Source organism: Arabidopsis lyrata (assembly GCF_000004255.2).
Source record: "Arabidopsis lyrata subsp. lyrata unplaced genomic scaffold ARALYscaffold_2, whole genome shotgun sequence".
NCBI lineage: Eukaryota > Viridiplantae > Streptophyta > Magnoliopsida > Brassicales > Brassicaceae > Arabidopsis > Arabidopsis lyrata.
This window is the reverse complement of record NW_003302554.1, coordinates 13,240,365-13,253,322: the sequence shown is the minus strand read 5'-3', so window position 1 is coordinate 13,253,322 and position 12,958 is coordinate 13,240,365. Positions and strand designations below refer to the sequence as shown.

The 12,958-nt window shown below is 33.4% G+C and overlaps 3 protein-coding genes and 1 long non-coding RNA gene across 4 annotated transcripts; 2 read left to right on the top strand and 2 right to left on the bottom strand.

Annotated features, from left to right (window-relative positions):
- Nucleotides 1-201: 201 nt before the first annotated feature.
- LOC9324738 (aluminum-activated malate transporter 5) lies at nt 202-3,948 on the bottom strand. Its single transcript, XM_002887146.2, has 6 exons — nt 3,471-3,948; nt 2,866-3,003; nt 2,515-2,784; nt 2,291-2,427; nt 2,047-2,193; nt 202-952 (listed from the first exon to the last, which is right to left on the bottom strand). The coding sequence occupies exons 1-6, from the start codon at nt 3,775-3,777 to the stop codon at nt 341-343; spliced, it is 1,611 nt and encodes a 536-aa protein (XP_002887192.2). The 5' UTR covers nt 3,778-3,948; the 3' UTR covers nt 202-340.
- Nucleotides 3,949-5,076: 1,128 nt separating this feature from the next.
- LOC9324737 lies at nt 5,077-6,094 on the top strand. The gene is made up of 2 exons (XR_002333768.1): nt 5,077-5,725; nt 5,851-6,094. It is a non-coding gene; the product is annotated as an uncharacterized LOC9324737 (long non-coding RNA).
- A 4,625-nt stretch (nt 6,095-10,719) lies between these two features.
- Nucleotides 10,720-11,582, top strand: LOC9323257 (30S ribosomal protein 3-1, chloroplastic). The gene is made up of 2 exons (XM_002888627.2): nt 10,720-11,109; nt 11,188-11,582. The coding sequence occupies exons 1-2, from the start codon at nt 10,885-10,887 to the stop codon at nt 11,461-11,463; spliced, it is 501 nt and encodes a 166-aa protein (XP_002888673.2). The 5' UTR covers nt 10,720-10,884; the 3' UTR covers nt 11,464-11,582.
- LOC110230715 lies at nt 11,503-12,859 on the bottom strand. The gene is made up of 3 exons (XM_021034300.1): nt 12,047-12,859; nt 11,883-11,964; nt 11,503-11,795 (listed from the first exon to the last, which is right to left on the bottom strand). The coding sequence occupies exons 1-3, from the start codon at nt 12,158-12,160 to the stop codon at nt 11,626-11,628; spliced, it is 366 nt and encodes a 121-aa protein (XP_020889959.1). The 5' UTR covers nt 12,161-12,859; the 3' UTR covers nt 11,503-11,625.
- Nucleotides 12,860-12,958: the final 99 nt, after the last annotated feature.

The window sequence follows — 12,958 nt, the reverse complement described above, 5'->3', positions numbered from 1 at the left end:
CAAGTTTTAATTATGCAAAATCTTGAATCGGTAACAAATTGATTTTCTGAAAATCAGAAACCAAAAGCCATTTTAGAATGTATTCAAGGCAATCACATACCACCATAAGAAATCATAAACTTTGTAAATACTTTTATCAGCAAGTAAAAACTAAAGACATTCCTCCAAACATTGCAGTTGTTTCTGCTCTCACAATCAAAATGATTTAAACAAATATACATCAAGAAAATAAACAAAAGAATAAAGTAACTTATGTTTGTTTTAGTAAATTTAATTTGCTTACAAATCACATATTACACCATATTCATAATATTAACGTTGTATCACTTCTTTCACACATTCAAACCTTAGGAATCTGATCAACAGGATCTTTGAAACCAGCTTTTGTGCTAAGCTCCTCAAATGCATTGACAATGTTTTGGAGCCTTGCAACAAACTCGATGAGAAGGGAAGCAAATGTAGCTAGAGACAACGAACTCGCGCTTTCGTATACTTTACATTCAATCTCATTCACCACAGTACCACCAATGAAGGACATGCTTGGCCACATTTCTCGGTTCTTGAGCATCATACTCTCTGTTGACATCCAATTCTGAGATTGATCATGACTCTGATGATTGTTGTTGTTAGTATCCCAAATCTGGCTTAAGGATTTGATCACTTTGGTCTCATCGTCTTTGGCTTCTTGGTCGTTTTCTCGAGCTTCTTCGGCTTCAGCTTGCTCTTGAATAGCTGCCCAGCTCTCTGAGTTGACAAGAAGATATGATTTACTATCTATCTTCATTTGTAGTGCCTCGGCTGCTCGTTGAACGTCTTTCAAAATCTCTCCGAGGCTTAGGCTTAGCTTCTCCATTTTCTCCACTTTTTCTCCAAACAAACGTAAAATTTTTGCTCCTTCATTACCAACTCTCCGAAGCTCGTTACTGAAAACATGTCTTTTCTCTGGAGCTGCCTGCCATATCACACAGCCCATAACATTCAAACTAACAGTAATTGAACCATTATATATATCTAACATATATAGTAACATTAACATACAATACAAGTACAATCGAAGTATATATATCAACTTATTATAATGCTGGGAATTAAAGCTGATATAGAAAGAGCTAACTCACTACCCAAAGTCTCACTAATTTGGATAAAGATCGATTTCGTTTCGGGACGGGTAAGAATCTACCTTAGGACGAGTATTTTGAAAACATCAAGTACTTTTGGAAAATCTTAAGACAATTTTTTTTTTTTTTGGTGGGAAAAAAATCTTAAGACAATTTACAAAGGGATTAATTATTTGTAAAAAAGGGTGTGAGACAATAAATTCTGGATGAGACTGTCTTTTAGTAAGTGCGAGTGAAGCGTTCAAAGAGAACCACGACTAAAAAAAAATATTTAACAAATTTAAATATCAGGACCTAAAAACTACTTCCTTTCTTTCATAATATAAGGCGTTTTGAATAAAGTTTTTTGTTTTACAATATAAGTCGTTTTCGAGTTTCAATGCAAATTATATATTACTTTAATTTTTTATGATTATTTATGTTATGTAGTCTTTTTTATGATTGGTTAAACTTTTAAAAAGTAGATTTTCTTAATCGGTGTGCTTTTAACTAAAACTATTTATATTATAAAAGGGAGAGAGTTTTATTTTACCTCATTCTTATTTGAAACCGGGCCTACAATTAAAACTTTAGATTTTCTCCGCACATGTATGCTAAAACATTAATGACACCTACAATAATACGGATGGAGTGTAGTAGACATTTTTTCCTCGGTTATTCAATTCATTTGCCATCATCTTTTCTTCTTCACACATGTACGCTAGACATTTATGACCATACACACTCAAGTAGTTATGTTTATAACTTTCTAATAATCATTCACCTTAGCAAAAGGGAGACAATTGTTAAAATGGAGTTATGTTTATAACTTTCTAATAATCATTCACCTTAGCAAAAGGGAGACAATTGTTAAAATGGACCAGCGAATTTCTTCTATTAATAATAGTAAAAAAGTCATGGGTTATTGAAATATAGTTTAATAAGGAACCTGTATTTCTGAAAGAATGCATCCATGCATTGCCATGACTGTGAAAGCGCAATGCCTCACTGCACCACTAAGTTTGACGTAGTTTTTCCAAGGATGGTTAAACGTTTTGTAAGGTCCATGTGGAGGCTCCCATATAGCGAAATCAAGCTGCAAAAACAGAGGTCTTTTAATGCTCTATATATATATATATATATCACCATAATTCTTATTTTGAAGTTGTATCTCTACTACGCGCAAAACATACCAAAGAATCTTCTTGGCTTGTAGATTGAACAGCGGATCTGTATCCGCTGTATAATGGATCATCTGAAGCTTGGTACGTGAGTATCTTCGACGGTATTCTCTCGTATTCCACACATTGCAAGTAACCATTAACACATCCTAAAGGATAAAAACAAAAACCTGAAATAAGGGCCATCGAAATTATAAGCTAACCAAGTTATGACTGATTATGTTTTTTTATCTAACCTTCTAAGGAATTTGCCACAGTCTTGAAGTTTTTAGCCACCAGTTTATGGAGATCTTCCCCCGCCCATATCGGAAACAGAAATACATTCACAAGCAAACAAATGGTTGCACCAAGAACAATAAGCAAGATCCTGTAATAAGCCGTGCTTAAGAAGTCTCTTGAGTTGTTCCCGGAAACAAGAACTATACAATATGTCAACTTGAACACCCTGAATGCGTATTCGTATGGTTTCATGGCCGCGTAGAGTTTCAAATAACTAGCACCAAAACCTGATATAGACAAAGAAAAGTAATTTTAGTATCCTCATTGTGTGTATAATGGAATTGTTGATATAAGGAAATGTTGCAAACCTGCAAGGAATATGCAGATTACGATGATGACTTCTTCAAACTCTCCTGCTAAAACAGAGAGCTGCGCGACCCCGAGAGCAAGTCCCCCAGCTAACATTGTGCCTAAAGCTCTATTGAATCCTTTAACCAAAGTTGCTCCTGAAAAATTAAACATAAGAGTGACTCAACAGTATAAGAATTGATCTGAAAATGTGAATAAAACAGTAAAATGCAAGTCAATAAGTAAATCTGAACAGAGAAAATATAAAACGATTGAATCCAATAAAAAAAAAAAGAAACAAAATTAGTAAGTTCAAGAAACCTCGCGATTAAAGTAACAAACAAGCAAATAAAGTATAAGAGTTTGTCTGAAAATGTGATTTTCTTATATCAAGATCTGAAATGATACAGTAAAATGTAACTCAATAAGTAAATCCTAACCGATCAAAATGAAAAATTGAATCCAAAAACGGGAATAGTCTTAGCATCAAAATTTAAAAGAATCTTGACTAGATTTGCTTCACATGTGCAAGTGTCTTGAGTTCAAGATTCCAATAAAACATAAAACAAAACTCAAAGATCCAATCAAATGATCATAAACAAGGCTCAGAGTTACGAATCAATACCGACATAATACTCGAAAATGAGAACGACGGTGAGAATCGCCCAAACTGCGAATTTACTGGCATCTTGAAGCGGTTCTTTGAGAAAGATGACGAAAGAACAGAGTGCCAAAGCAATCCCCATCTTGAAGGAGAAGTAAAGCTTCCGACGATCAGAATGTCCCATCGCATACAACTTCGCCGGAGCCTCGTAGAGAGCCCTCCAAGAGCAACACCGAAACTTCGAGTCACGGCTATCGGCGACATCACTTGACTGCCAAAGAAGCTTCTCTCTGTTTTGCTCCGGTAGTGATCCCATTTTGCCTCCCATTAGAAATTATTCTGACAATTCTACAGAACCTGAGAGATTCTTGTTGTCCTTAAGAATTGAAAGATGTTTATTTATTTATTTATCAAGATTTGTTTTGTACTTGGCAATTAATGCATGCCTTCGATTCATCATCTTTAAAAATATAATCAAGTTTTTTGAATTTACCATTTTGGCGCATCTACATTATTAAAAATTTTCAATAATTTTCCGATTTATAACTTTTATGTTTTTGGTTGAAATCTAATCATTAACATATTTAACCACCAAAAGTGTCCAAAGTTTTTGTAACAGAAAGAATTTAAAACGTGAGAATTTAAACTTTGTGGACCAGTAATGTATAAATGGACCGGTAACGGTAATATGATTTTTTGTGATTATTTGTTGTATTCAGTAATTTTTTTTTATATACATTTTTGTTTTATTTTTATGTAAAATACAACAAAAATATTACAAATAAATTTTTAATTTCCACGCATTTAGCTCAAATATCGAGTCAACTACATAATACTATATGTTAAAAGTTACCCGATTTAGTAAGTTTTTTTATTGTTGAATCTAAATATCAACGTAGTTTAGTGACCAGTAAAACGGTCGAAGAAATAACAACAGATGCATAAACAACGTGAGAATTAAAATTTCGTGGACCTGTGAATTATGTAAATGGACCAATAATGTGACGGTGAATAAATTACACACATATCTTAAAGTCGCTTCAAGATCAAGACTCTAATAATTGAATTACAGACCAACAGTTTTGGAAAAGCTGCAAGTATCAAAGAGACGACAAGTTTCATGGTGGTGACTTGTGTGAATGTGACATTTTAAAATCATTGAAACTTTACTACCGCGTCGCATATTACTACTTCCTCACTATGCTCAAAAGCCAAGCCCTACCCTACCCAGTAGTACCCAGTGTACCCACCCTCACATGAGATGAGATTTTTCCAACGTTTTTCTCAAAAAATGATTTATGTATTTTGGCTAAGTTTGATTGTTTTCGATCCACAAATTTTAATTATGATTTGCTGAAACTAGAAAATATCATGTGCACAATATATGATTAAATTACAGTGTAATTAGTATAATCATTCCCTTTATTTTTTCTACTTATGGAAGAATTATGTTTCATCCTCGTGCACTAAATAAATGAGTCCCGCTAGTGTTACTTCAAATCCAAAGAAGGTCACTTTTTGTTTTTGGCTTGAGATCTCAGAGATACAAAATCCATATACTTTATGGTCTCAGCAAACCTGTGAAAAAAGGGAAAGAAGATAAAAAAAAAGTTATTTTCACGTTTAGCATAGAAAAAAGATTTGGTCTCAGATTTTGGCAAAGTGAGATTTGATTCTCACATTTTGACAATTAAGCCAAAATCTGACGAAAATACCCCTAATGACTTAAACCAAATGACACAGTTGGTTTCGGTTTAGTTACTTTTTCTTTGTTTTACGGTTTGGTTTTGAATTAAAAAAAAAAAAAAATTCTTGCCCAGAAACCTAAAAGAAAACGAAGAAGAAGAACGAGAGAGATCACAAATCGTCATCAACTTCAAAAACCCATTTTCTGGGGTTTTGTTTCTTGTTGTCGGATCTTCAGATGCTGGAGAAAGGAATGATTTTGCCTCCGGTACCGAGCCAATTGGTGCTTTTACGGCCAAACCCTTTGCTTCAATGGCGGCTTGGTGCTCTTACAGCACTCGTCTTCTTCCTCATGTTAGTCGTTTGGAGTATTGACGGTTGTTCGATTCAAAGCTTCGTTGAGCCATGGAGATTCAATGCATACTCTGTTCGAATCAGTCCTTCTCCGTCGCCTTTAATGTCACCGAAACCCAAACTTCAAAAACCCACCAAATCGTCATCGTTTTTTAGTCGCCGGCGTCGTCATCGTCGAAGCTTCTTCTTTAGCCGGAGAATCTCTCTGGCCAACTTTCGTCATTATCTCTTTCGCTGTCAGATTCAATTTTAACACTCTGTCTTTCTTTACTAAAAAGGAACAAAATTTTTGATATATACAGAGAGAGAGCTCTCTAAATCCGATTCATGTTTTGATTTGGGTATATTCTCTCTTACTTAGGGCTTGAATGGCAGTCCGGTACGGCTCCGGTGCGGCGACCCTAATCACGGGGTCACCGGCGAATGGTAGTCCGGTTTCAGTCACCACACAATCACCTTCGTCGTCACCATCATCTTCTCCGTCGACGTCATCTCTGTTGGCGTCTTCTCCTTTATTGTTGTTGATTTCAAAGGAATTATGCTAAATTATGTAGTTTCGGTTAGCAATCAATGTTTCGGTTAATGTAGTAATTGGAATTCAGAAATTGCTTTTCTTTATTTATAAACACTATCGAAGAACACTATCGAAGAAGTTATGATGGATACACTAGCTTTTGATCTAAAAGATAAAGCTTAATATATATTGCACATCATGTGTTCGACCAAATGTCTGAATGAACTTTCTACTCTTCATGATTTTCTTAAGCCATATATCAACCTCTTCATATTTAGATATTATTTGGTTGTATTCGAAGATGATATTTGCTTTTGAGGACATATTTGATTCTCCCTTTTCTATGCAACCATGAATTAGCTTATGATCATTATCATCGATATATCTTCTGTTTTCATTTTCTAAGGTTCTAAAAAATCATTGATATATTAGTTTATGATTTTTCAATTAAAAAAAAGCTAAACTAATACTGCATGTTTCATTTTAATACGTTGTCGATTTTTAATAAAATTTTGGTTATTATATTTAAACAAAATGTTTTTACAATTTCTATATTATTGGCGAATATAATATTTAAAATTATATTAATAAATTTATTTAATATGTAAACTAAAATATGTAATTATATTAATAAAATTTCCGTAACGGACGTAATGGTTAGTGCGAAAGGGTTCAACGGTTGAGATACAAATGTGTGTATATACACAGATATATCAGAAATGTACATAGTTATACGATGGCAAACATTAAACGTACGTACACCGACAAAAAATGTGGTACACATGGTCCAGACATAAACGTACACTGTCTACACGGTGATAAAAAACAAGGACATAAAACTAAATAGGATTTTTGAAAGACTTCTTGTTATCACCTGCTTGTCTACATCTTGTACACTGATTCGGAAAAAGTCTTTTTTGTCTTTTTTTCTGTAGTGACAACAACAATAAGTTAACAATCAACGAATCTTATACTCTAAACATAGATATAGGCAAATAAGTGCACATGTTAGAATGTTAAAACTTACCCGGTTTTCACCCCTAGATGGTATCACCATCCTTTTGGTGGTTGGTCTCCCTGGTGGTCGTCTACTGTATGGAGGAATTAGTATCATATCCGATATATCTTGTGGGATGACGACATACTTCCGATCCGCGATAGGTAGAATCGGTTCTTGGAAAGAATCAAAAAACGTTTGAATGCTATAGCACCAACCGATAACAACCTTCAAATTAATTCCAAATTCTATTGCAGCTGCTAGACCGTGTTCACATGGGATTTTTAACCGCGTGTACATAAGACACGTACACGTACACTCATCGAGAACGACATAAAAATGCTCACCTAACTTGCTTGTAAATTGATAACTCTACGGTCCAGACATCTTCACCGCGTATTTCCCGGAGGTAGGCAAATCTTGGAGAAAACGCTCGTCAACCTCAGGCGTCACTAAGGATTTACACCTAGCCATTTTTTTCCTCCTGGCTGCGAACCATCGCATAAGGACCTCTCGAATGAACTCTATCATGTATACAATCGGATATGTTTTTGCTTTTGTTAAGACATTATTCATAGCCTCCGAGTTGTTGCTAGACATGATATTGTAGCGTTTCTCTTTGTAGTGAGATCTTGTCCAATGTTCAAATCCAATTTCCTCTAAGTAGTTTGCGCACCCAGGTCTCTTAGCCCTTAATTGTTCAAAGTATTTTTCAAAATCCTTCACCCTATAATCTTTAGCAGCACTGAAGAATAATTCAGAAACACCATACTTACCATAATTGGTATCCGTGTACGTAACAAAATCACCTTCGCAGCATGTATCTTGTACACAGTCTGTAGTGTACGTACATTGGTACAAACCATGTCGACACGTACATGTTGGAGTCACGGTTGGTGTACTGTCACCCAAATGAGAAATGTTATCTCCGCCAGGTACACGCTGACTTGTGTACGTACACTCTGCCAATAGACGACTGAATTTTCCTAGATGTTGAACAGTCTGTTGAGTGAGAATGACGTCCTCCTCAACATTCCCTATTCCATATTCTTCTACAATTACATCGTTCCACTTGTTGTAATCTTAATCTTCACCACTACCTTCACTATCGTCTATAGTAGGATCGAGGGAACTTCCCCCTATAGATCCATCGTCACCCTGATGACACATAAACATACATTACATTAATCTGCGAGTGTTATGAAATCTTATATGTATATTGGATTTTTGTAAGTTTTCTTGTTATGTTATTCGCTTTTACATCTTATACAACTATAGGAAAAAAAGAGTTACAATTTAAAGTAAAAAAATAAAAAATAATTAAAAAAGTGAAAAGAAAAAAAATGTGAAAAAAAGAGGTGGAAATATATTTATTTTTAAATTAATTTTTATTTAATTTTTTAATACATTAAATTCTCTCTGTGAAAGTTTTATTTTTAATAAAAAAATTTCTTGCTTTTTTACTGTTCATACATGATTTGAATGTTTTGTTTTTATAGTCAAAAAATATTTGAAACGTAAATATACAAATTATTTAGATATTTACGTACATATATACACACACATTAGTACCGTGTACGTACACATTATTACCGTGTACGTATATATTATTACCGTTACGCACATATGTGTATATGATATTGCTAATCGTAAATAGTCTTCGATAATAATAAATAAAATATTATTTAAAATAGAAATAAAAATATGAAAATGGGTCTGATAGAAAAAAAAAGAATTTTAACTAAAAATATAAAAACAATAAATATTTATAAAATGGAAAAGCGAATCATCTACTGACAAGTGTTTAAGATTTTCAAACCACACACGGCTCTGTGTCACGTTAAAACATACTATTCCTCAATGTTTTTCTTTAGTTGTGAGGTTTGTTTCTACTGCTTCTCGTATTTGACATATGATTATGTAAATTGCGTAACAGAGCTGGAGTTTTGTGTGTCTCATTAGAGTCAATTTGTGTGTTGATCATAGTTGATTTCAATTATTTACTGAAAACAAATTATTAATATTTTTTTAATTGAGTTCGTAGAAAACTTGTATGAAATTGGTAAGATATTTTTGGTAGAAATATGTCCTTATTTGAGTTTTTTCTATTTACGTGTATGTAGTTTACGGTATACACAGTATTGATTATAAAATGGATATGTACTTCAGTTATATCATGTACTATTGTGGAGACGGTGTACGTAATATTTATAGAGTTTGTATTTTAGTTTTTCGACTTCAAAATACGCTAATATAAACTAGATTTACAAAATCAATAAATAAATTAAATGTAAAAAAACAAAAGATTATAAGAAAATTGTAAACAGTCAATCGCATAACTGAACCGCATAACTGAACCGTGTACAGTGTACGTAACTGAACCGTACAGTGAACAGTACATCGCATAACTGAACTGCATAACTAAACCGGAACAGTGTACATAACTGAACCGCATAACTGAACCGTACAGTGAACAGTACATCGGTACGCTGGCAGGGGTAAAATGGTCAGATTTTGGCTAAAATGTCAAAACATGAAAGCTCATTCTCACTTTGCCAAAACTTGAAAATAAAACTTGGTCAACTGCCATAACTTGAAATTTACCCATAAAAAAATGAAGATGAATCATGTGATAAAAAAAACCACTTTCCCATTTTTATTTTCTTTAGTTATAAAATATACTTTGAAAATATCTAGCAATAGTTTGATAACTATATTTTGTGAAAAAAAAGTATGTAGAATTAATTAACCGATAACATCATACAGTAGAACCTCTATAAATTAATACTCGATAAATTAATAAACACGATAAATTAATAAATTTGGCCGGTCCCGAGTCAGGCTAATGTAAAAATTAACCAAATTCGATAAGATAATAAGATAATAATTTTTTTGAAATCCCTATGTAAAAATATAGTCCTAATAATATCATAAATTAATAATCATGTAATTTTCACATATATATATATATATATACATATATATATATAATAGTTTTAGTGTTTTTCATAAAAATAGCCAAAATTTTTTGTAAATTTCAAATTTTGAATATGCATAATTTTTTTTTAATAGTCGTATATGTTTTTAAAATACAACAATGGATGTCTTTGTGAATTTTAATTTATGTATATCGTTTGTATATGTGAATTATATAATCGTTGTTATTCATTGTCAAAATAAATTATTTTTTTCGAATTATTAAGTGTTTAAGGCTAAAACTATAAAATTTATAACATCCAAAACATTAATCTTAGTTAGATCACATTGCTTTAGCTCGTATTTTTTTAAAAAAGTTTTTACAATTGAAACAAAACTTTCTATAAATTAATAAATATTAATTTACGCTATAAATTAATAATTATTAATTTATAGATAAATTAATATCACTATAAATTAATAAAATATCATGGTCCCAACGTTATTAATTTATAGAGGTTTTACTGTATTTCAAAACAATGACAAGATGAGTTACTTCCATTTTATTTTGAATAACACAAATGTGTCGGTTCTTTTATTTTTTCGTCAACACTAATGTGTGTGTGGTTCAAATTAATAAATATCATTTTATTAATACGCTTATGTCGAGATTTTTTTTTTTTGGTGCAAAATATTGAGATTTTATATGATCATTAAATTATTATGAAATTTTATTTTAGTTGATCTTGAATTGGGCTTCTATTTCTTCCCAATATTTATTTCTTCTGACTTCTGTTGTGGGCTTGTAACTAATTTCTATCAACTCGGCCCAATAAAAAATAGGCCGAGTCAACAAAGCCCATATATCAATGGTCAAACTACTTTGAAACTCCACCCAAAAATGTGACCATATCTTTCTTATCCATATTTTCTCACAAAATCTCCATTGCTCTCTGAGATAACACAAAATGATGTCATCAATGGCACTTTCTTCTGCTTCCCTTTGCTCTTCTTTCATCTCTCAACATCCCAAACTCTCTATCACTGCTTCTACTCCATTGTTCCTTAACCAAACAACCAAACCCATCTCTGTAAAACGTAAAATCATAACTCTAGCAGCTCCAGAGACACTCACGGCTGAAACAGTCACCGGAATTGATACTTCCGACAACACTCCACAACAAACAACAAAGGTAAAACAACAACAACATAATCTTCTTCTTCTTGTTGTTGTCTCTTTTGTTTCAAAACCCACAAATCTTTGTTTTTAGGTGGTGAAGCCAGATGAGAAATCAAGAGTGGTACTCAAGTTTGTGTGGATGGAGAAGAACATTGGATTAGGATTGGACCAACATGTACCTGGACATGGCACAATCCCACTTAGTCCTTACTTCTTCTGGCCAAGGAAAGATGCTTGGGAAGAGCTTAAGTCTACTCTTGAAGCTAAGCCATGGATCTCTCAGAAGAAGATGATCATTCTTCTTAACCAAGCCACTGATATCATAAATCTCTGGCAACAAAGTGGCGGCAATTTAACTTCACAATAATCTCTTTTTTTAATTTCTGCATTTAAAGAATTCATTCACTTTGTCTATGATAATTATTATTGCTATTGAGAGTTTTTGTTTATCTAAACAATATATCCAATCACATTCGACATAAAAGATTTCATTTTATTGCAAAGAGAAATGATAATAAAAAGCAAAAAATCAAGCAATTTTGAGTTGTTGTTTCCTTGAAGGACATATCAAACGCTTGATGGTTGAGATTTTGCAGAGAAGAGCTTCACCATATGATTTGGAGACTCGCCGGTCACCGGAATATGTGCACGTCAGTGTCACTTTCTTCTCCAACACACTCACCAATATTGAATATGTTTCTGGTCCAAAAGAACAGAGAAAACAAGCATGAGAAGAAGAACAAAAAGTGTCTCCTCATCTCGGAAGTAAGTAAACTGTTTTCTCACCGATCATTCTTGACATTATGTCGGCGACTTTCTCTTGGCAGTCACTACATCTGATGTCTGCTGATAAAACAATCTCCTGAATCTGATAACAGACCAAATCTATAAAAGAATCCACAGAGTAGAATCATTCGAAGACAAAAGTGTTGAAAGAGTAAGTGACTAACAAGTGGCATGGATAACGATGCGACTGAAGCGAGACTGGTTTCACTTGTTCTTGAAAGCTTGCTTCTTAGTGATGCTCCAAGTTCTTCCTCGACGATTTCAGAGAGAGTAGCCATGACACTCTCGTTGCACAGTAGATAAAACAGGAATGAAGAATCCTTATAGATAAATAAAACAAAAATCAAGAATCCTAAAGAAACCACCGAACCGAGAGTGGGAAATGAAGAGTGTCGTTGTCCGAAAAGGATGAGTTAGCAAAACTAGTGACAGAGGAAGCCCATCTTTGCTTTTGCTTTAATCTATGGAGAAAACTAAGTTTTAAAGACTCAAGAGACATGGTAACACACAAAGACAGATATAATATATGCTTTGGATCCATGACTTAGTGTCCATTTATCTGAGTAAGAAAGTCAAGACCTTTTGGTTCCTCTTTATTTCTAGATTGCATTGTTTGAAAAAGATGCTTCACTCACCAAAATGCAACCCCACCAAAATCATTCAAGTTGGAAGATTACTTCTGAGTTCTGACTTAGTCTTAACAAATTTATAATAGCTTTACCTTTTTCATCGTACCCTACCTTTTGGTAAGCCAATTATCTATAGCACAAAAAGAGATGATATTAGGTACTACAAGGTTTAAAATGGGTTTAAGATAACACACTCAACTTTTCGTCAGTGTGAGTAGTTTCTTACAAGCACTCTTACAGTCTTGTACAGACCAGACTGGCTCTAAATGAATTATCTAAAAGGAATTATGGTCCCAGATTCCAGAAAAACATCAATTGTTACCAGCTAGTTACACAACTTACAACCAAAGAGCATCAATTTCATTTAATGGTCCCCTTTGGATGCTGCACAAAACAAAACCCTATGGGGACATGGACATGGCCATTGACGTGGCCATGGACAAGGAC